Consider the following 22,993-nt stretch of genomic DNA (forward strand, 5'->3'; position numbering starts at 1 on the left):
GCGGCGCGCTCCGGGCGGATTCAAGTGAGTGAGGTTTGTTGGGATAACGCTCCTAAAGAGGCTAATACACGGTTAAAATAAAGCCTAATGGAGTTAGTCATAGAAACATATTGATTCTATGTGTCTTCTTGTACCGTGTGCTTCGCCAAACGAGGGTTGGCTTTTATTTATTTCACAGTTATTCAGAGAACGCAGGTGTTTTAGGGAAAATAACGGTGTTCATACTTTGCGACAGCCGTTTTCCGGGTGGAGTATCCCTGCGCCCCGTGCAGAAGATAGTCCAATGACTGTGCATGTGCTGGGACACACAGCAGCTACGAGATGGCCAACTGTCCAGACCCGTGGTAAGTTTTATGTGCACCGCATGACTAGCATACTGATTGTTAGCAAATAAATAGGCCCTGCTGCAGCACTCCACTGGTTGTTATGTTCAGCTTTTGCCACACTGACCAACAAGGAGTAACGAGGAATAGAAACTCTTTCCAGATACGTTGCTACAATCTGTCAGCCCGTATGTATCTTAATCATAATGTCCTACTGGTCCTGTATTGTTTATTATGGGCTTAGGAGCTTTTTTACCATCCTGTGATGTCTGCCACACCCACTCCAGCTCCATGAACGCACCACCATGTACTGGGCTGCAGGGGTCCAGTGTCCTGCTGCTGAATAAGCAAGACTATTTTCCTTTATTGCTGTAATGTGTTGACGGGTTAACTTATGCGTTTGCCTTACATAAGTACATGGTGCTCCCTTAAATAGCAGCGCGGGTCACTCTAGAGTGGGTGGTAGTCAGTGTAATGGTCATTGACCAGCAACAGACTGACAGATAGGATGATGGGAAACGGCACAGCTCGGTTGAGGAGGGGATCAATCAACAGATTTAAAGGTTTTACGGTTAGGATAGCATATCGCCCTGCAGCACTTAGAGAGAACAAGTTAATGTTCCCAAAATCAAAATCTAGAGCCTAATACACATGTCTAAATGACACTAATGGACATCTAACAGATGGACCTGGTGAGGTGTCCATTCTCATGTTTCCTTCTAAGCTAAACCTTGATCAATAATGACTGTAAGCAAGACTCTATTGTCTAATAGAATCTAGATCAAATCTGACGCCTCCTCCTCTCTGTACTGAATATGTAGCCTTGTCAATGCATAATAGAGAGGTCCAAATAATGAAAATAAATTGCATGTTTCATGAGTGCATCAAAAGTGCTGAGTTATATTGTAAATGCTCAGCTGTTCCCATCTGCAAAACTTTAAACATATAAACAACTATAACATCCCCATTTCATTGCTCTCTTCTTTCGGTCTGTGTTTACTGTCACTGTCAAATAAAGGCAAAAAGGAAGAAATTATCAAAGTCCTCTATAACCTGATTGTTGTCCATAATGATTTTGTTTCTAACTCAAAAGCTCTACCCACAACCCACAAAAGCTCAAAACCAAATTTGTGTCTTCAATTTGTAAGGTTGCCTCGGGTGACGGTTCGCCATGAGTACATCGGCCTGAAGTCCTACCAGGTCTCTCCCTTCACATCTGTCCACGACGTCAAACAGTTACTCTACGAGGAGACAAACCTGCCTGTCGAAGAGCAACGTCTGACCCACAATGGGAGAGTGGTAAGTTGTTTTTTATGTCTTAGAACAGCAGAGTCATTACACTGCTAACATATTACACAGCAAAACAGATCCACATTACACGGCATTATTATACATCTGTTCATTGTGTTTATACATTGTGTGTATGTTTTTAATGGTTTTTGTTTTTGAGTTTCTTGTTATTTCTTTTGTTATGTAGAAGGATTTTTGTTAACTATTTTACATCACAAAAATATGATATAAATATAAATATGATGAAATCCAGATGAAAAACTGGAAAGTAGTGCTGCCTTTTAACCAAACCAAAGAAATAACACAGAAATCTTCATTTTAAAATTGGCCATAATTAAGTATGCATTTAAGTGGAGATACACAAGTTTATTATTTTGCCCATGTTCAGCTTATGCATTCTAGATGTCACATTATTTGTATTCTTTTTAGTTGGCTGCTTTGATTCTCTCATTTTGTTTTGTGGTTATGCCACATTCTACGAATTACATTAAACAGAAAGAAAGCCTGAGAAAGTCTGATGTTAGATAATTGCCACCCCGTGTCATAGCTGCAGGACAAAGGATGTGATACTGAACTAAATCATTAACAGTGCCTTCTTTGTTGACATGCTGTTAGCTCACAGGTTTAATTTGTTGTTGCTGTGGACAATTAATTGAATCTTTTTGGTTTGCAACTAATCTTATGACTGCTTAGTCATAACATTAGTGGTGGTGATGGATCTATCTATCTATCTATCTATCTATCTATCTATCTATCTATCTATCTATCTATCTATCTATCTATCTATCTATCCATCTATCTCAGCTCTAATCTGACTCATACTGTGGGCAACATGACTAGGCATCTATGCCAGCTTAAGCAAAAACTGCCTCATATCCAGAGTTAGTCTCAACATTTGTATGTGTATATATATTCATACAGTTATAAATTATGGTCTTATGATCTTTGATCTTATCGTGTTATAAAAATCTTGTTTGGGATCATACAAGATGTGTCAGTAGTGCTGACTTGATTAATTAGCTGCTTTTGTTGTTGATAAATGTACTGAGTGAGTGTATGGTGGTTGTGTCAGTGTGTGGCCTAACATGACTGGAGCTGATCGTGGGTGTCTTGGGGCTCAGTTGATGGACAGCACCAGGTGTTGTCCAGAGCTCGAGAGCCCCCTCTGATCTCATTCGCAGAAATAAGCTGCAAGCTATCCCTACAAACTAACACCACACACTACAAGGTCAGGGCCCAGATTTAGACAAAGACTTTAGATAAAAGCAATATTTGAGCAATATTCTGCTCTGACTGTGAGTATTATATAGTGTGACTTGTATCCCAGAGAAAAATGTTTCCATAGTGCACTCCAGATGTAAGTTTAATGTTGCATCCCACTCTGCCTGATGCAATTAAATATGTGGAGCAGTCTGTGCCAGACACTGAATCTAGCAATGGAGCGGTATGCTTTTTAGGAGAAACTGATTGGCAAGCTTTGCTTGTTTGTGCGTTTCAAAAGCATTTTTCATTGTAAATTATCGGCAAATGAGATAAAACATTCAGCCCAGAAGCCAAATGATGAAAAGTACTAACGTACTGGTATATGTAGAGATCCTTGTTAGGAAAGAGAATGTACAAGCAAAGTACTCTGTTCTCTAGATAAATGGTAAATTCACAAGATATATATGAATTTTGTTCTTTTGCTGATTTTGAGTCTGACATTAATATGATATTAAAGACTTATTCATCCCATATTGTCCTAATGATCATTGCACGGTGCAGTGCAGTGATGACCGAGGGTTTTGCTTATGCAGAGCTCAGTTTGCCAGACACCATGCAAAGACTGCTGAGTGTAGTGGGTCACAGTGTCACCTTGAAAAGCCCCAAACGGCAGGAGCTGCAGAATCAGGCCCGGTACCAACTCTGGCTCCGTGCTGCATCGATTCTGAAAGATGCACCAGGAAAAGATAGTCTGTCACGCTAATGTAGGCAATAATACAGCTGAAAAGATTTAACTGGGGTGAGAGACTGATGATACATAAACCTTGATGGGTTGTATGTCTGTTAAAAGTGTTAATATTTGTCATAAAAATGACAGGCAGCTCTAGTTGGTTTTCACACTCTTTTATGAGTGCATTGAGTAATAAAATAGAATTAATAACAGAAGCACTTTTTTCATTGTTCATGATATCTTTCACACAGTGCAGATTGCAGAGCAGTTAGTTACAGTCTCCCAAGGCAGTTACTTTGATGAACTGAATTGATGATTGGCTTTGTTGAGTCAGAACTTTAAATTATGCATTGTCTCCACTTCCTACCTTCCCAGCTGGATGACAGTGTGCAGATCAGGACCTTGGTGCCTGCCGGAAGCCCAGAAGTATGTGTCACACTGGAGGGAAGAGGCCTTAAAGGGGGAGGTAGGATTAAAACCAACATATCTCTGCAAAATAAACAATTCTTACAACCGGGAGGCTTACCCAGCTTGGCTTTTACAGGGAGGTTCGGACAGACTACCCCACCGCTAGTCGAATTTTTGAAAGATATTCTGAGGAGGTACCCAGAAGGGGGACAGATTCTGAAAGTAAGTGTGGTTGCTCACGCTATTATTTAACCTTTTTGTGGATGTTGGCCTGATACAATTCCCTTAAACATGAGAAAACAACATACTTTAAAGTCTTTGTGTAATTACCTCTGTTTTAGCTGTTGTGTTAAAAGGATATTAATGGTAAGATTTCTCCCAGGCGAAGGCTATAGTCAATAACACACATCTCATGGGGTTTGGAATAAGAAAATATGTCATGCTTAGGCATAGTTTTATTTTGGCTTTACTTGCTGGCATCAGCTATATTACCATACATGGTAGCAACATTGCCAGGCTAAAAGGCTGAGTCCCACTGAGACCATCCACTCTGATAATGTGCTCATTTTACTGGAAGGCTTTTCAGATTAAAGGATCCACCAAATAAGCTGATGTGGTCAAACACATTGCATTTCTTGACTTCATAAATGTACATTTTGTGTTTTATTTTGAAGGAGCTGATTCAAAATGCTGAAGATGCCGGAGCCACAGAAGTCAAGTTTATGTACAATGAAACCGAGTATGGAGTGGAGTCACTGTGGTCACCTGACATGGCTCAGCATCAAGGTTAGTAGTTACAGTAAACAATTAAGCACCAACGGCCAGTGAGACTCTCGGTTAATTGGAAGGCATGAGTTCATGCCCTTTTGTTGGTGAGAAGCTGTGCTGTCTAAGTACCATTAAGCAGGTGTTCTGTAGCTGATCCTCTGCTCTGCCCTGCGAACAGGGACAACACAAATACATGTAAAACATTACATTATTACACTGCATCTTTATTGTTGTATGTATTTTTAGGATGTTGTAACTTGTTTATGCTGATGTGATTTTCGCCTTCATTGCAGGTACGGCATTGTATGTGTACAACGATGCTGTGTTCACTGCTGAAGACTGGAATGGGATTCAGGAAATTGCAAGGAGCAGGAAGAGAGAGGATCCTTTGAAAGTGGGGCGATTTGGAATTGGCTTCAATTCTGTGTACCATGTTACAGGTGAGAAAAGTCTCATTACACTTTCTCTTATCAAATGGTTACTCACAGTACAACTTATTTACCTATTTTGTGCAATCAGTCATTAGAAACTAAGTTCATTCTTCTTCTTGCACTGGGTGTAAATAGCTGAATAGCAGCCGTCTGGATATTTGCACTTGGGTGAAAATAGACACTCTTTTTTGTGTGTTTTTCTTCAGATGTCCCCAGTATATTCAGTGGAGACCAGATTGCTATGCTGGACCCTCATCAGACCCTGTTTGGAGTGAATGAGTCCGGACAGTGCTGGAACTTGAAGACAGACATTAAGGAGATCACAGAGCTGGCTGACCAGTTTGCTCCCTACATCGGGATGTTTGGAAGCTCTGAGAACACTATTAAGGATGGCAGCTTTCCGGGAACGTTGTTCCGCTTCCCGCTCCGCCTGAAACCCTCCCAGCTAAGTGGCAACATTTACAACAAAGAAAAGGTTTTGGAGCTCTTTGAATCTTTCAAAGCAGATGCAGACACGGTGCTCCTCTTCCTCAAGAGTGTTCAGAAGATCTCCCTGCATGTGCGGGAGTCTGACGGTACAGAACGCATGTTGTTTCAGGTTACAGCATCGGAGAATACTGATGATAAGTTAGAAAGACCAAATGCACTGAAGACACTGGGTCAGGCCATAGACAGCTACAGCAATGGTGTTCCCAGTTCTAGCATAACATGCGTCACTTACCAGGTCAACATAGAGACTCAGGATGAAACAGCCAAGGAGACTCAGAGGATGACGTGGCTGGTTTGTAATGGAGTTGGGGGCAGAGGAATGTGCACTGAGTTGGATTCCTTGGCAGATGATTTGAAGTTCATTCCTACCATTGGTATTGCTCTGCCTCTTACTCTGGCTAACAAAGAAGACAAAGGTGCCACATCTGGTTTCTCAGGACGAGCTTTTTGCTTCCTTCCTCTTCCCCCTGGGGAGGAGAGTGAGACAGGGCTTCCAGTTCATGTCAGTGGCTTCTTCGGCCTCACAGACAACCGTAGGAGTATCAAGTGGCGGGAAGTAGACCAGTGGAGGGATCCAGCAGCCTTGTGGAATGAGCTGCTTATAATCACTGTCATCCCCAGGGCTTACTTCACACTCATCACTGAGGCTATCAAAAGGGTACAGACAAAAAAGGACCAAGACTTTCCACTATCTGCCACAGGGACCTACGGGGCCTGGCCAGACCCTAAGCAGGTGAAGTCTCGCTGGAAACCCATCCTCCAGCCACTTTTTCATGACTTGCTACAGCAGCAGGTCATCTATTCCCTCAGTGAGAGCTGGATCCAGGTGGACCAGGCTGTGTTCTCAGAGCTGGACACAGACGAGGACATTTCAGAGACTGTGATCAACTACCTCCAAAACTCAGGAATGCAGGTGGCGAAGGTGCCTGCTGTTGTGGACTTCGTCTTGGCTGCCTACGCAACTGAGTCCACGGAAGTGAAGAAGGTGACTCCATCTTTGTTGCGGCAGGTGACCAGGAAGTACAAACACAAAGGTCCCTCACAGGAGAAGCTACTGCTGCTGGAATTTGTGCTCAGTGATTCCAGTTACACCGACCTCATAGGACTGGAGCTCCTGCCGCTGCAGGATGAAACATTTACAACATTTTCATCCTCTGTCAGTGAAAAGGATTCCATTTACATTGCATCTGAAGAGTACCCCAGGTAGAGATAAAGTGTATATCTACTGAACTGAGTAACAAAGATGTTTTTTGTTTTAACCATGTTGTTGTAATTCTTGTCTAAATTACCTCAATTCTTAAGTCTCCCCTTAATGATTTCACCTGTAAATAACAGACAGTTTGTCATGGACAGAGCACTTATTAACTTGAATGTTTTGTAATTTAGGGCAGATTAATTTAGAGGATCAGTGGCCATCTAAGGCACCGTCAATGTGTTATTAGTGCTTCTCCCCTTTATTTATACACATATAAACAGTAAAAGTAGATTGAAGCGCAGTCCATTGTGCATGGCTTTAGTATGGTTACTGCAATTTGCCAAGACCAATTTTAAGGTGACAAATTCTAACATCTGAAATGCAGATTAAAATTTGTCTAGATAGATAGATAGAAATACTTTATTGATCCCCAAGGGGAAATTCTGGTGCTACAGCAGCAAAAGAGCAAAAGCGAGTAAAAGTGACCACCACCATGAATACAACAATAAATAAGCAGATAATAAATAAGCAGATAAATTAGATATTAATTATGAATTAGATAAATTAGAAACAGATAAATTGTAGGAGTACTACAGAGAGGTTGTGGCTGATGGCGTGATTAGCTTCTGGCTTTGCCCCTGCCTTTGAAAATCAGGAGACTGAAGAAAGAGTTACACGCAAACTGAAATTATATTTAATTACATGCATAGTGGGAATTTTGCAGTCTTTTCGTTTGGCCCTCAGTCTTTTCAGCATTCAGAGTTTCAGCTATATGGCACTGTTCTGTTATTTTATTGGTTTATTTGAGGTCAAATGACTACATCACTCAAAGCATCAAGCTTCTTTCAGATACTTTAAATTAAATAAAATGTCTCACTTTTATTTTTTTCTTTTTCCTAAGGTCCCTGTACCCAGGACTCGAGGGTCGTTTCTTATTGGAGAGCATTAAACCGTCAGTAATGGACAGTTTGAAGAAAGCAGCCAAAAGCAGAGGTAATATAACATTCAATTCACATGTAATCTATTCCACATCAAACTACACGTATGTACATAGAAAGTGACCACGAAACTTTTATATTGTAAAATATTTTGACCATCTTATCTGCAACTTTAACAATAGGATCTGACTCTGTGGGCTATGTGGATTCAGCCATGTTGTAGTAATGCTGGGTCACTGTATTCTCCTACAGTGCCAGCAGGGCATTAATTCTGGTGCTGTTGATGGATAATTTAAGAGGGAGAGGTAGAAATGGAAAAAGACAGAGCAAGCTGAGCTCCATGGAGGAGTTGTTTTTGTGCCACACATTCCACGAGATCAGATCCTGAGTGCACTCACTGTCGACCATGATTATGGCAAGAGGCCAGGCAGAGGAAACATGCTGAGTAACAGAGGGTTCCTCTAAACCCTAAAATTGAAGATATAGCGAGTATTGTTATTTAACATAACTACAGCAATGTGATTCCTGTTCATTTTTCATGGATGTTGAATATTTAATAAGTGTACTATTGTATCTCAGTTTTTTTTTTTACAATACATTGTGTCCACAGCAGCCTAACTTTTATTAACATCACACGACCGTTAAATGTCTTTGCTCTGCCGCCCACCCTGGCCCAACCACAGCCCACAGCACAGCCATCGTTTATGTTATCAGTTCGACCTGTGTGTTACTGACTATGACAAGTCAAAATGTCTTCAGTGGAAAAAGTGTGTGTGATACTCTTAAAAGTTTGTTTTTTATATTTTTTAAAGTCAAATAACACAGACAAACTGAATAAGAGTCATTCCTGGTCTCTAAAAATGTGTCACTTGAATTACAGTGCAACAGTATCTTTGGGGGTGCTCAGGTAGGCATTTTCAAAGTGTGTCACATGTTGAATCTTTTTACTATTAACCTAAACTGATGCATGAGTGTAAATAATCACCATGGTAACGACAGCCAGAGAACCCTACAGATATCAGAGATAAAATAAACAACTCACATCTTTTGTTTCTGTAAAATTCTGTCCTATAAATGAAAAAACATTCACATATCATCATTCTGACTTATTCTGACATATATTTTGTACAGGTTCTCTGCAGTGTTTTATGGTGCACTTTATGACTTGCAGTGTTGCACTGATTACTAATAAGAATGATTTTGATTTTAGCATAAATTTAACGTGTGTGTGTGTGTGTGTGTGTGTTTGTACACAGAACATGGGTTAAGAAAAAAAAAAACTCAAACTGCTGAATCACGTTATAACAATAGGGCTACCAAAGAAAATCTTGGACGACTGAAATTCGACCTATTTTTCAACCATTCGATTCAACAATAGGACACAGGATTGGGGGGGAGTGTTCAACTGCTACACCAATTCATTCATTGAAGAAGAAGTGCGTGAACAAGAACATGGAGCAGAAGGAGAAAAATGTGCATGTGTTGACACTATGTATCAACACACATGCTTCTTCTTCTGGCAGGGGACGGATGATTGTTCCACAGTTGCGCTAAGATGAAAATGTGTGTGTGCTGAGGTACTCTTCCTTTGCTCTGTGTTCTTTCTCTCGTGCTCTCATATCAGTCACTCCCTCTAGTCCAGGTTCAATCCTGCACTAGCTGTGAATTTCAGTGCATACTAAATACACAAAAATAATAGATTAAGAGGGTTTTTCTCCTTATGAAAGAACACCAGTGAGAAGTTGGATAAAAGCATATTTATCAACCAATTGACCAACTGGCCAGAAGACATCAGCCCTAAATAATAACAAGAAACCTAACCTTGTCAGCTTTGAAAGTCAACACTTAACAAATGCTATAGTAATAACTGAGGCTAATTAAATTATTCTTTTTTTTAATTTGAACAGGAAGACCCTGCACTCAGCTACAAGTGCTGAACCCTGAACGTTCAGCTCGACTCATCAAGGAGATCCTGTCAATAGCCTGGCCAACTAGAGACTTCATTGTCCAATGGGAACCTGGAAACAGAGAGTTGAAGCATCCAACAGTTTCCTGGTTGAAGATGATTTGGAAGCATCTCTATATACATTTTGCTGATGATCTGAGTACATTTGAAGACATGCCTTTGATCCCACTTGTGCCACTTGAGGAAACCATGGACATAGTTAAGCTTCTTCGTCTCAAAACTCCCTCCCCCATAATTCTTGTGGATGAAGAAGATGCACCACTTTCTAAAAGCCTTCTGGACATCATGGAAAAGCTTGGAGGAGTAGTGATAAAAAAGTTGGATTCGTGTTTGCAGCATCCTCTCCTAAAGAATTACATCCATCCCTCCTCTCCTGGTATGCTTCTGCAAATTATGGATAGATTGTCAACACAACGATTATCAAGCCAAGTCTCTTCCTTTTCAGTCAAAGAGAAAATTGCACTCAGAAACTTTCTTGCAGGACTGTCTGACATTACAGAGAGGGAGAAGCATACCCTGCTTGAGCTTTCCATCTTTGAGAAAGTGGGGGCCTACTCTGAGGGAACCTCAGCATTTACATCACTGAGAGGAGCTAGAGCTTTACATCACAGAGCCAAGTACCCACCAGATGTGAAATTATCCATAAATCTTGTGGGTTGCTGTGATGAGGAATCAATCCGCCTCATCAAGATGCTAAATGTAGAACAAGTGAAAACAACAGAATGTTTGAAGATGATAATTCAGGACATTGAGAGGGGGTTCTACACAACAGATGAGATAACGCAAATCATGCTTTGGGCACTCAAACATCTGGCGTTTCTAAAAAATGAAAACTCATCAGTGATTGGATGGCTTTCTGCTCTTAAATTTATTCAGTTGCCTTGTGGAAAGTCAGTCAAAGCCTCGGATCTTTTTGATCTAGAGCTGGAGATTCTACAGAATCTGTTCTACATGGAAGAGAAAACCAGGTTTCCCACAAGTACATTCACATCTTCCCCTGATATTCTTCATTCACTCAGACAACTGGGACTCAGAAATGAAGTACAGCTCACTGAAAAAGATGCACTCAAAGTGGCAAAGAAGATAGAGGAGTTACAAAGCAGCAAGGACCCTGTGTGGGACTTAATAATCAAAAAAGCAAAAACACTCCTTCAAATACTGAACAGACAAACCAAGCTGGTAAAATCAGCTGATGCTCAGTCATCATTGCTAAAATTGAAATGGGTACCAGTCTGCAAAGAAAGACCTCCAACTTACCCTAAATCCCTTGCTTGGGTTGGAGATACTCTCCACATCTGCTCTTTGTCTGAGATATGTGACATATCCCATGCAGTGCTTGTGGGATCTTCAGTAGCACTGGTTGAACACACATCTGCAGGTATGAAGAAAGCACTGAAACTCACAGTGGAGCCACAGGTGGATCAAGTATTACAGCACCTGAAAGCAGTGAATGACTGGCATAAATCTCAAGCATTCACCACAGAGGATTGGTATCAATTCCAGCAGATCTTGTTTGAGATTTATGGTTTCATGCAGGCTCATCTTGAGGACGCAAGAGAAGCTATGAAATCACTGCCTTTTGATTGGGTGTGGACAGGGAAGACATTCTCATCACCTGGCCACACAGTCCTAAAACCCCTCCCTGATCTAGACTTGCAGCCATACCTGTACACCCTGCCAAAGACAATTAGAAAGTTTCACAAGCTTTTTAAGTTTTGTGGTTCGGTTGAAGAGGTTGTCCCAGGACATGTGTTTGAAGTCATTAGCACCATACGAGAAAGATGTGAAGGAGAGATTTCCAAGGAAGAAAGCAAACGTGACATCCTACTTTTGATCAACGCCCTGAGATGGCTGTACAACAGTCAGATAACTGTAGATGTCAATATGCATGTGCCGATCCTTTGTTATAAGGACCCCTGCAAATTAGCGATGAAGCCCATTCACGAATGCACCTACTGTGACATCAAGGTTGATGATTTGAATGACTTACTTGAGGATGCATCAGAGCCTATTATATTAGTCCACGATGACATCCCCATGAAAACCGCAGAGTGGCTGAAGGTGCCATGTTTGAGCACAAGGTTGATAAACCCAGAGAACCTTGGCTTTGAACAGTCAGGCCAACGAGAGCCTCTAACAGTGAGAATAAAGAACATCTTGGAGGAATATCCATCTGTAGCAGACATTTTTAAAGAACTCCTCCAAAATGCTGATGATGCAAGTGCAACAGAATGCAGTTTCCTCATTGACATGAGAAAAAACACTGACATTCGAGAGAATCTCCTTGACCCCGGCATGATCGTTTGTCACGGGCCTTCCTTGTGGTCTTTCAACAACTCTGTATTCTCAGACACAGACTTTCTGAACATCACAAGGTTGGGTGGATCAGTGAAGAGATGTGAAGCGGACAAAGTTGGCAAGTTTGGCTTGGGCTTCAACTCTGTTTATCACGTCACTGATATCCCCATCATAATGAGCAGAGAGTTCATGATCATGTTTGATCCAAACATCAATCATATCAGCAAACACATCAGAGACAGGTCTAATCCAGGAATCAAAATCAACTGGAGCAAACAACAGAAAAGGCTGAGAAAATTCCCCAACCAGTTCAAACCTTTCATTAATGTCTTCAATTGCCAGCTTCCTCTAGCCCAAGACTCCCCATACAAATACAATGGGACACTGTTCAGACTGCCATTCAGAACAGAGCAGGAAGCCTCTCAGAGTGAAATCAGTAGTCTGTACTACAACACCACAGACATCTATTCCCTGGTTGATGAGTTCAGCATATGTGGCCATCGGTTCATTCTGTTTACTCAGCATGTTGGAAGTATGGTCCTAAAATACCTAAAATATGAAGAACCAAATCCAGCAGCAGCCCAAGATGTCGTCACCATCAACAAAAGTGTGTGGTCATCCAAAGCCTCATATGGCCCTCTAAGTATCCTAAAATCTGCAGCAAAGGTTATGAAGAAAGTAGCAAGCACCAATAGGGTCCCTGCTGATGTTCCCAGGTCTGGCTGTATCATTCGCGTTTTGGTGGAGGAGTTTCATAACGTGTTTAAACGCATTGTCGACCTCCACTCGCCACTGTTCAGAGGTTCAGAGGAAGATCCTAACCAGTACTTTGAGATGGCTGCGAAAGGTGTTCAGACAAGAAGACTCACAGACGAAATGCCCCAAAAGGCAGTCGAGGTCACCAACTGGCTCATTTGCTCATGCATGGATGTAACTGAGGCACTCAAGTTTTGCCTGAGTGATAGTGGAAAAAGACTTGGATTAGTGCCTTGTGGAGGAGTGGCTGTTCTGCTCTCAGAGGAGGATAATCGCAAATGGACAGTAAAGACAAATACCACACCAATCGGAGAGGTATTTTGTTACCTACCCCTCAGAATCAAAACAGGCCTACCAGTCCATATTAATGGCTGCTTTGCCGTGACTTCAAACCGCAAAGAGATCTGGAAGACCGACACCAAAGGACAGTGGAATTCTGTGTTCATGAGACATGTCATCGTCCAGGCCTATTTAGCAGCACTCACAATGCTACGTTCAATGGCTGAAAGTGGAGAGCTGCTCGACTACAGCTATTATGCAGCATGGCCAGATCCAAGTCAGGTGCATGATGACTTCACACTGATCAGCCAGGGTGTTTACCAAGAAATAGCCAAAGGAGGTGACAGTGAGACAGCAAAGGTTTTCTCAGACGGCAATACCTGGGTGTCAATCAAATATGTCAGATTCCTGGATGATGCCTTGCTCTGTAGGCCAGACATTGGTCCTTCTGCTTTCAAGATATTCTTGAAATACCTCAAGAAGAGTGGTTCACAAAACCTCTGTGCTGTTGAGCTCCCTGACTGGGTGAAAGAGGGGTTTGATGATGCTGGATGTAAAGGGAAGCTGATGGAAAACACACTGACAGAGAAGCAGTTCTTTTCAGATGTCTTTTTCCCTCACATCCAGGAAATCGACAAAGAGCTTCGAGATCCCCTGATGCATTATGTCTTGAATGAGAAACTTGAAGAATTTGCATCAATACTCAAGGTTACTCCCTGTATCCCATGCTCTGGCCCCAATAAGGAACTGGTTTTACCCTCCAGACTCATTCACCCAGAGGGAAGAGTTGCAAAACTCTACAACTCTGACGATGGAAGATTTCCTGAAGGGACTTCTAAAGACTATCTAAACCCTGTGTGTTTAGTGAAGCTTGTGCAGTTAGGCATGGTTAAAGATGATCTGTCATGGGAGGACCTGATTGAACGTGCTCAATCTGTTATTGATCTCAACGAAAATGATCACACAGTGGCATGCTTTCGTAGCAGTATACTACTCAGTCTCATCGACGAAAAGCTGAAAATGAGAGATTCAGGAGCAGCCGACCTCTTAGAAAAGCTACAGAACATCAAGTTCCTTCCATTCCTGACAAGACCTGCAGGCTTCTCATTGCCATGGCATGGGAACAACTTTTCCCCAACAACAATGTTCTCTGCTAAAGAACTCTTCACAACTGAACATCAGGATACAGTGTGTCTGATGAAGCCAATCCTAAATGAGAATTCTCCATCTTTTAAAGGGTGTGGCGCAATGTCATTGGCTGTTAAAGACTGCCTGGGTCTAATAAGGAAGCCCTCAGTTGGACTGGTCATAAGTCAACTCAAGAAACTGTCCCAATCATTTGATGGTGTCACACTGTATCAGGAAAACATAACGAATGCCTGTTACAAATTTCTTCACGAGGAAATGCTACAGGATGAGAATGCAAAAGGACAAATAACTGAGGAACTGAAGGCATTCAATTCCATCCTGGTGGAGAACACATATGTCAATCCCTCCAAAGTTGCGTTCCACCTGAATTTTGATGCAGCTCCACATTTGTATCAACTCCCTAACAAATACAGAAACAGCTGTCGTGAGCTCTTTGAAAATGTTGGGGTACATCCCAGTTTCACAGTTGAGGATTTTTCAGTAGTTCTTGAAAGCGTGAAGCAAGAATGTGGGCGAAGGGTGCTCACTGAAGAGAACTTCCAATTGTGTCGTAGAATTATTAGTGAAGGAATATGGAGCTTGATCCGGGACAAGAACCAAGAATACTGCCAAGCAAATTATGGTGGCATCCTGTTACCTGACTCTAATTTGACACTGCAGCCATCAAAATCACTGTGCTACAATGACTGTCCTTGGATCAAAGTCAGAGACTCTTCTGTGAAATACTGCCATGGGGATATTCCACGAGAGGTTGCTGTGAAATTAGGAGCAATCCCAAAACGTCACAAAGCCTTGGAGAGATATGCCTCAAATGTCTGCTTCTCTCCACTTGGGAGTGAGTTTGGGCAGAAAGAAAAACTCACAAGCAGAATTAAAAGCATTCTCAATGCTTATCCATCAGAAAAAGAAATGCTAAAAGAGCTGCTTCAAAATGCAGATGACGCCAAAGCCACTGAAATTTACTTTGTTTTTGATTCAAGAATACACCCCACAGACAGAATATTTGATGATAAGTGGATCCCGATGCAAGGGCCTGCCCTCTGTGTATATAACAACCAGCCTTTCACAGAGGATGATGTCAGAGGTATACAGAACCTTGGAAGAGGAACAAAAGAGGCCAATCCAGGCAAAACTGGTCAGTATGGCATAGGATTCAACTCTGTCTATCACATCACTGACTGCCCATCATTTATCTCAAACAATGACATTCTGTGCATCTTTGATCCACATGCACAGTATGCACCTGGTGCTACATCTGTGAGTCCTGGAAGAATGTTTAGGGACTTGGACTCTGATTTCAGATCTCAGTTTTCGGATGTTCTAAATCTTTACCTGGGAGTTCATTTTAACTTAGAACGCTGCACAATGTTCAGATTCCCCATCCGCACTGCGGAGATGGCAAAGACGTCAGAGATTAGTTCAGTCCCTGCATCAGACAGAATGGTGCAAAACCTTCTGGATAAGCTAAAAACTGATGGTGCAGAGCTTTTGATGTTCCTCAACCACATGGAGAAAATATCAATCTGTGAAATTGATAATGCATCTGGAGAACTAAAAGTGCTCTATTCTGTGACAGCCAGAATAACAGATGGTGATCGGTTAAAACGCAAACAGTTTCATGCCTCAGTCATTGACAGTGTGACAAAAAAGAAGCAGCTCGCTGCTATCCCAGTCCAACAGATAACCTACACAATGGACATAGAGGACACTGATGGAAATTTGACCACATGGATGATCTGCAATCGATCTGGCTTCCCTGTAATTGAAAATATCTCAAAAAGTGTGGTTTCAGCTCACAAAAATGAAGACATAACTCTATTTCCACGTGGAGGAGTAGCTGCATGTGTGAGCCATAACTACAGAAAACCTCACAGAGCCTTCTGCTTTCTGCCCCTTTCACTGGAGACTGGCCTACCTTTTCATGTCAATGGGCATTTTGCCTTAGACTCTGCTAGAAGAAACCTATGGAGAGATGATAATGGGGTGGGGGTAAGGAGTGACTGGAATAACAATTTGATGACATCACTGATAGCCCCTGCCTGTGTAGAACTGCTGATTCAGCTCAAGCGTCAATATTTCCCAGGTCCTGATCCCACCATGACTGTACTACAAGGAACACCGCTTCATGTTGTAAAGGATACATTGCGGAAATATCTGTTCTTCTTCCCAGTCAACAGACTTGATATACAGCCAGATTGGTACTGCTTGGTTAAAGCGGTATACAACTGTATCCATGCTGACCTGAAGCGCCTCCTTCCTGTAGTCAGAGCAGCGCACATTGACAACTCTGACATTCACTCTGTCATTTACATTTCATGGGTGAATACATCCACTGCAAACAAAGGCAGAGCCTTTTTTGATAATCTGCTGCAAGATGAGCTTCAGCACCTGAAAAACACAGAGTACAACATCACCTCGAGGAAGTCTGTGGCTGAAAATGTCTACAGGCTGAAAACCTTGCTACTTGATATTGGATTCAACCTTGTTCACAGCTGTGATGAGACAGCAAATCTCTACTTCTGTTTGGAAGATGCAGGAATACCAGTCCATTATGTGACACCAGAGGATGTCCGCAACTTTCTCCACACTTTCTCATCCCCAGACACATCATGTCATGTTGGAAAACTCCCCTGCCGTCTACAACAGTCAAACTACAAGCTAGTTCATAACTTGAAGATTCTGGTGGACTACTGCTTCAAAGATATAGTGGTGAATGAAGTTAAAATTGAGGGTTTGCCTCTGCTGACAACAATGGACAATATGCTTCAGGCGTTTGATTCCAAGAGACCAAAGTTTCTGACAGCACATCATGAGCTAATCTCTTCAAGGAAAGAAATGTTCATGAATACATTGTACCTCAGGTACAGCAACATCCTTTTGAAAGCAGGAGCTGCAAAGATCTTTGACATCAGCTGCTTTGGTGACCTACTGGGGTCTGTTCTTCCAAGAGAGTATCGAACAAGGATCCCTGTAAAGTGGAGAGACACGTTTGCAAGTGAATCTTGGCTGAAGAATGTGTGGAACTTCATCAGTGAGAATATCGCTCTCAAGGAGGATGAGGTGGACATCAAACCCAGTTTTGACACAGTGCTTGACATCCTGAAAGACTGGGCTTTGCTACCTGGTGTCAAATTCATGGCAAGAGAAAAGATAGTTGTCCCTGAGCATGATGTGCTTTTACCTCTGAGTTTGATAAACATTGCCATATTTCCACAGGGCCAAAATGACAAAGTCTTTCACACTCTAATGAAAGCAGGGTGCATTCAGCTTGCTGTGAACAAAACCTGTGTCAAAGAGAATCCCATCATGCCTTTTCTGACACAACACTCGGCAAACATCGAAAATCCATCAAGTGTTCTCAAAGCCGTAGAGTACATGATTCAGACATCTACATTCAAAGCAGCAAACCTGACTGACAAGGACTTTGAGGCTCTTCTGTTGTATTTCAACTGCAACCTAGCTAACCTCACACAACAGGACGCACAGAGCCTAAAGCTCCTCCCATGCTTTAAATCAGTGAGTGGGAGATACATCAGCATTGCAAACTATGGGGCAAACTATGTCCTTGCAAAAAGCATTCCCACTGCGGACATAGACAAATGGGCTCACACAGCCTCCTTTGCCTTTCTTGCTGACAGTCCACAGCTGAAAGAACTGTACACTTTCCTTGGCTGCATGCCAATTGATGACTTAGAAATCTACCTTCAACATCTCCTGCCAAAGTTTGAGAGTCTTTCCTATGATGCCAAAGTTGAACATATTGTCTACTTGAAGGAGAGACTTTTGTCAATGGAAGAGTCATGTGAGGTGAAGGATCAGCTCTATGAGAAATTGGAGGGACTGTCGTTCATCTATGACTACTCAAACAGACTCAGGTCAGCCAAGTTTTTCTATGATGAGACAGCGAAGGTGTTTGAGGTTATGCTGCCTGCAAAGTCATTCATACCAAGGGATTTCTTTAAGAAGGTTGAGCAGGTGTCAAAACCCAAGAATGGGACGTTGTTGCTCACCTCATGGATAACTTTTCTGAGAAATATCGGTCTCAAGCACGAAGTGTCACAGCAGCAAGTTCTTCAGTTTGCAAAAGAGGTCAGCATCAAAGCCCAAACAGAGAACTGGGCGAAAGAAAAAGTGCAAACCATTGTTGATGTCCTCTTGAACCACATTTTCAAAGAGAGGATGGACCTGTTCCAGGGTACTTTTCTCAAAGAGCTCTCAATGATACCATTCCTGTGTCCTGAGAGAGCCCCCAAAGAACTCATCAAGCTGCATTCACAGTACCAAGAGATGAGTGGCACACTTCCTCTGATTCGCTTCAGTGGGTCTCAGGTAAATCCAAAATTCAAGCAAACAGATATCATTCATTTGCTTTGGACATCCTGCCCAATTCTGCCTGAGAAAGCTACACCATCAAGCATAAAGGACCAGGAAGAGAGCACTCTCACTGGGCAGGAGCAACTTGACCAAGTGCTGAACATGTTAGGTGTCAACTTGGATCCACCATTAGAGAAAGTCATAAGCAATTGCAAGAACATCTGCAACATATCCAACCCAGATGATGAAATGGTGAAAACCAGGAACAAAGTTTTAAGGTCCACCTACGAGTTCCTCAATGCAGATAAAAGAGATTTCCGTTACCAGCTCCGTGGGGTGGCTTTTGTCATGGTTGAAGATGGCTGGAAACTGCTGAAACCTGAAGAGGTTGTCATTAATTTGGACAATGAATCTGACTTTAAACCCTACTTGTACAAATTACCACTAGAACTTGGGACCTTTCATCAACTGTTCAAACTTCTTGGCACAGAAGACATTGTGTCAACCAAACAGTATGTAGAAGTGCTGTGGCGAATTTACAGAAGTTCGGAGGGCAAGCAGCTTGACCCAAATGAAATGAGAACTGTGAAAAGGGTTGTTTCAGGATTGTTCAAGTCTCTCCATAATGATCCAGTGGAAATTCGCAAAGATCTTGAGAGCCTCAGAGATTTGACATATTATCTGCCAAGTCATGATGGTAGATTAGCAAAATCCTGTAGCTTGGTGTTTGATGATGCCCCACACTACAAGAGTAGAATTCAGGGTAATGTTGGAGTTCAGATGCTTGTGGACATGAGCCAGTGCTATCTGGGCAAAGATCACGCCTTCCACACAAAGCTGATCATGCTTCTTCCACAGAAACTAAGGCCTAGATTGTTGAGTAGCATTCTTGAAGAGCAACTTGATGAGGATTCTCCAAAAATGTGTCAGTTTGGAGCTCTTTGCTCACTTCAAGGTCGCCTTCAGCTGTTGCTGTCATCAGAGCAGTTCATCACAGGATTGATCAGAATAATGAAACACGAGAATGACAATGCATACCTTGTGAATGAGGAAAAAGCTATACGTCTCTGCAAAGCGCTTTGTGAGGGACTGAAAGTTTCGTGTTTTGAGAAACTCCAGACAACATTAAGAGTGAAAGGATGTAGTCCCATCCCTCACAGCCGCAGCGAAACACTTGCCTTCCTCAAAAGGTATGGGACAGCTGTGATTCACCTCTACATCCAGCATTCAGACAGCAAAGACATAAATTTTCTCTTAGCACTGGCAATGACATTGAAATCTGCTACAGACAATTTGATTTCTGACACGTCCTATCTGATTGCCATGCTGGGCTGTAATGACATCTACAGAATCACAGAGAAGCTGGACAACCTTGGGGTTAAGTATGACTCAACAGAGCCTTCACAACTTGAGCTACCCCTCCCTGGAACCCCCATACCATCTGAGATACATCACACACTCCTCATGGATCCCATGAATGTATTTTATCCAGGAGAATATGTGGGATACCTTGTAGACTCAGAAGGTGGAGACATGTATGGGTCCTACCAGCCAACCTATACATATGCAATAATTGTTCAAGAAGTAGAGAGAGAAGAGGAGGAAAACACAAGTTTTCTTGGAAAATGCTTCCAGATTGACATTGGTTACAGTGAATACAAAATAGTTAGTTCCCTCGACTTATACAAATTCTCAAGACAAGATGAAAGTGCCCATGTGCGAGACAGCAGTGCCCCATCAACTCCCACAAGCCCAAACAGTCGTTCCTCTGGTCTGCAAATGATTCCTCCACTTTTTTCTGGTAAGGAAAACAGGAGACCTCCCACTCAAAAACAGTCTCCAAAAAAGATCAAGCTTCATGCATTACCTGAGATTCTGAAAGAAGTGACCTTAGTAGTAGAACAAGCTTGGAGGCTTCCTGAGACAGAGAGAAAGAAGATAATCCGCCGATTGTATCTGAAGTGGCACCCAGACAAAAATGCAGAGAATCTGGACGTTGCTACAGAAGTCTTCAAGCACTTGCAGAACGAGATCAACAGGATGGAGAAACAGTCTTTGGCTGATCAGCAAAATACAGACAGAGCCTCCAGGAGATCTTACTCATCATCATCCCGCTTCCAGTCAGAGAAGTTCTCATTTCAAAGGTTTTATTCATCGTGGAACCAAGAAGCAACCAATCACAAGTCAGAAAGACAACAGTTCAGGGAACATTATACAAGCTATGCAGGTTCGTCACACTCTCACCGGTTCTTTGTGCCCCCAACTTTCAAGACAGTTGGAAATCCTGTGGAAGCTCGTAGGTGGCTGAGACAAGCAAGAGCAAACTACTCTGCTGCTCGGAATGATCTTCATAAAAATGCCAATGAGTGGGTTTGCTTCAAATGCTACCTGGCCACAAAGCTTGCGCTGATAGCTGCAGACTATGCAGTAAGAGGAAAGTCAGACAAAGATGTGAAACCAACTGCTCTGGCTCAAAAAGTTGAGGAGTACAATTCCCAGTTAAAAGGCCTTGCCAGTGATGTTCAGATCCTGGAAGGATATGGTGTGGACAGCCTGAGAACTCGCTATCCCGATCTCCTGCCATTTCCACAGATCCCCAACGACAGATACACATCTGAGGTGGCCATGAGAGTGATGGAATGTACCGCACGGATTATCATAAAGCTTGAAACCTTTGTGCAGCAAAAAATATGATATTGTTGACAATGAAACTACAGTATGCATAGATCCTCTGGACTAGAGGACACCCGTGGCTGTGTGCAATACAGATCATGTGCATCACTGGATAAAATCGAAGATTCTAGCTGGCAGCTTATGGTGGCAACATATGCATTTTTGACCCGTGATGGTGGTGCTGTGGCCCACGCACAGCAAATAAATGTATGGCTCCTATAACCTTTTAGGCTGTGTCAATATAAATTTGCTGTAATATGTGGAAAAATGTCGGCATATGCTGTACATACAAATGCCTAAGCAATACGTTTTGTTTACCAAAGTCCCCACATTGAATATATTTGCTCTAAGTTAGACTTAAAATATGCTGCTTTTTTTACTTTATCTTTTATAAAAAATAAATATATATTTTCTTGCAACAGAAAACCAGTGGAGTGTACTGAAAGGATGCGCTTGTGATGAAAAAATAGATCAACTCTAAATGTCAAACACTGCAACTGCTGTCATGCAATTTGTCTTCTTTGCAAGATCTCAGCAAGTCAAGGAAACTACAATTGTGTTTGTAAATCTTTCTTTTTTGTATTTTTATGTTTGATTTAATATCATCTCTGTAAAAGTTGTACATTCTTTGTAACATAGCCAATCACTTGTTTATGGACAAAGCACTTTTTTTAAACTCCTCCTCATGTACTCACACTTGCACTTGTAGAGTGTTTATGTCACCCTGGAAACTCGGGAAAATCCAACTGTGAATGGAAAACTCTTAATGTTACTTTAAAAGCAGTTGTTTTTTTCATGGGGGGGGTATGTTTTGTTTTGATAGAGGTATGTTAAATGTTTGTTGTGCAGGAACATTTGGTAATTGTTTTGCATCATTATGTGTTCATTTGAACCATGCGTACTCTAAAGAGAGCCAGTATGCTTTAATAACTAAAGCTTTGGATAGGACAGTGATGACTGTAACCCAAAGGTTGTTTCTTTTTACAGTAATGACCTGTTTGGGACCTGTGTGACATTGTGATGAAAAAAATAGCCATAGATATATATGCTACAATTTGGGCACAACCCTAGATATGTTTTTTGCCAGCATTAAACCACGTTCATACGTCATTTTAACTTTTCAGGTTTAAGGAACATAGAACAGCACCAAACTGTGGTGCTCTTGTGTTTTTACTGTATTATTAACTTTATTTTACCGTTCATTTGAAGGACTATACACACATAAACCACATGTTGTAAATGTCATTTTGAAACATAATTTAAAATGTGCTTCTTGGTATCTATTACACCTCAGGCTTGAGGTGACTCAACCAAGGGGGTCTATTGAATAAATTGCAGAGAACCTTGTGTATCATACATGTTGATGTACACTGTGCCATAGGAAGGCCTAATAAATTCCCCTTAAATAAATTGTGTCAGTTTTTCTTTATATGTTTTCATAAAAGAAGGCACATTAAACAAATATTAAAGCTGCAAGCAGCGTTGGAGGGCCCTCGCACCTTCGTGCGGCGGCGGCTTCATCCTGTTGCCAGACGCCGACCCTTCCATGCCAAGCTCAGAATTTTCATGTATTTCGGACAGTGCATCAAGGGGTTACATGTCACTTCCTGTGTCCCCTATGTGGCGCTAGAGAACAGCCACTAGTCACGTCCTATATTTCAGCATATGAAGTGTTGACTACACCGTGAAAATTTCATGCAAATCAAATGATGATTGGCACAAAAGTCCTACTTCCTGTTGTCACTAGGTGCAATGACTGGTCACTAACTGGAATGTAGATGTC

General features: G+C 41.9%; 1 protein-coding gene across 1 annotated transcript; it reads left to right on the forward strand.

Moving 5' to 3' along the window:
• The first annotated feature begins 321 nt into the window (after positions 1-321).
• Positions 322-22,603, forward strand: sacs (sacsin molecular chaperone). Its single transcript, XM_070829899.1, has 10 exons — positions 322-344; positions 1,472-1,622; positions 3,922-4,012; positions 4,091-4,176; positions 4,629-4,740; positions 5,016-5,162; positions 5,360-6,845; positions 7,739-7,830; positions 8,656-8,682; positions 9,683-22,603. Exons 1-10 carry the CDS (start codon positions 322-324, stop codon positions 21,229-21,231), a joined length of 13,764 nt encoding a protein of 4,587 aa, XP_070686000.1. The 3' UTR covers positions 21,232-22,603.
• The last annotated feature ends 390 nt before the right edge of the window (positions 22,604-22,993 follow it).

The sequence above is a fragment of the Pempheris klunzingeri genome, chromosome 4 (assembly GCF_042242105.1).
Source record: "Pempheris klunzingeri isolate RE-2024b chromosome 4, fPemKlu1.hap1, whole genome shotgun sequence".
Classification (NCBI taxonomy): Eukaryota; Metazoa; Chordata; class Actinopteri; order Acropomatiformes; family Pempheridae; genus Pempheris; species Pempheris klunzingeri.

Coding starts and splice junctions, on each gene's coding strand:
- sacs (XM_070829899.1), top strand. CDS start 322: ATGGCCAACTGTCCAGACCCGTG. Junction 6,846..7,738: donor GCATCTGAAGAGTACCCCAG/GTAGAGATAAAG, acceptor CTTTTTCCTAAG/GTCCCTGTACCCAGGACTCG. Junction 7,831..8,655: donor GAAAGCAGCCAAAAGCAGAG/GTAATATAACAT, acceptor CTTGAATTACAG/TGCAACAGTATCTTTGGGGG.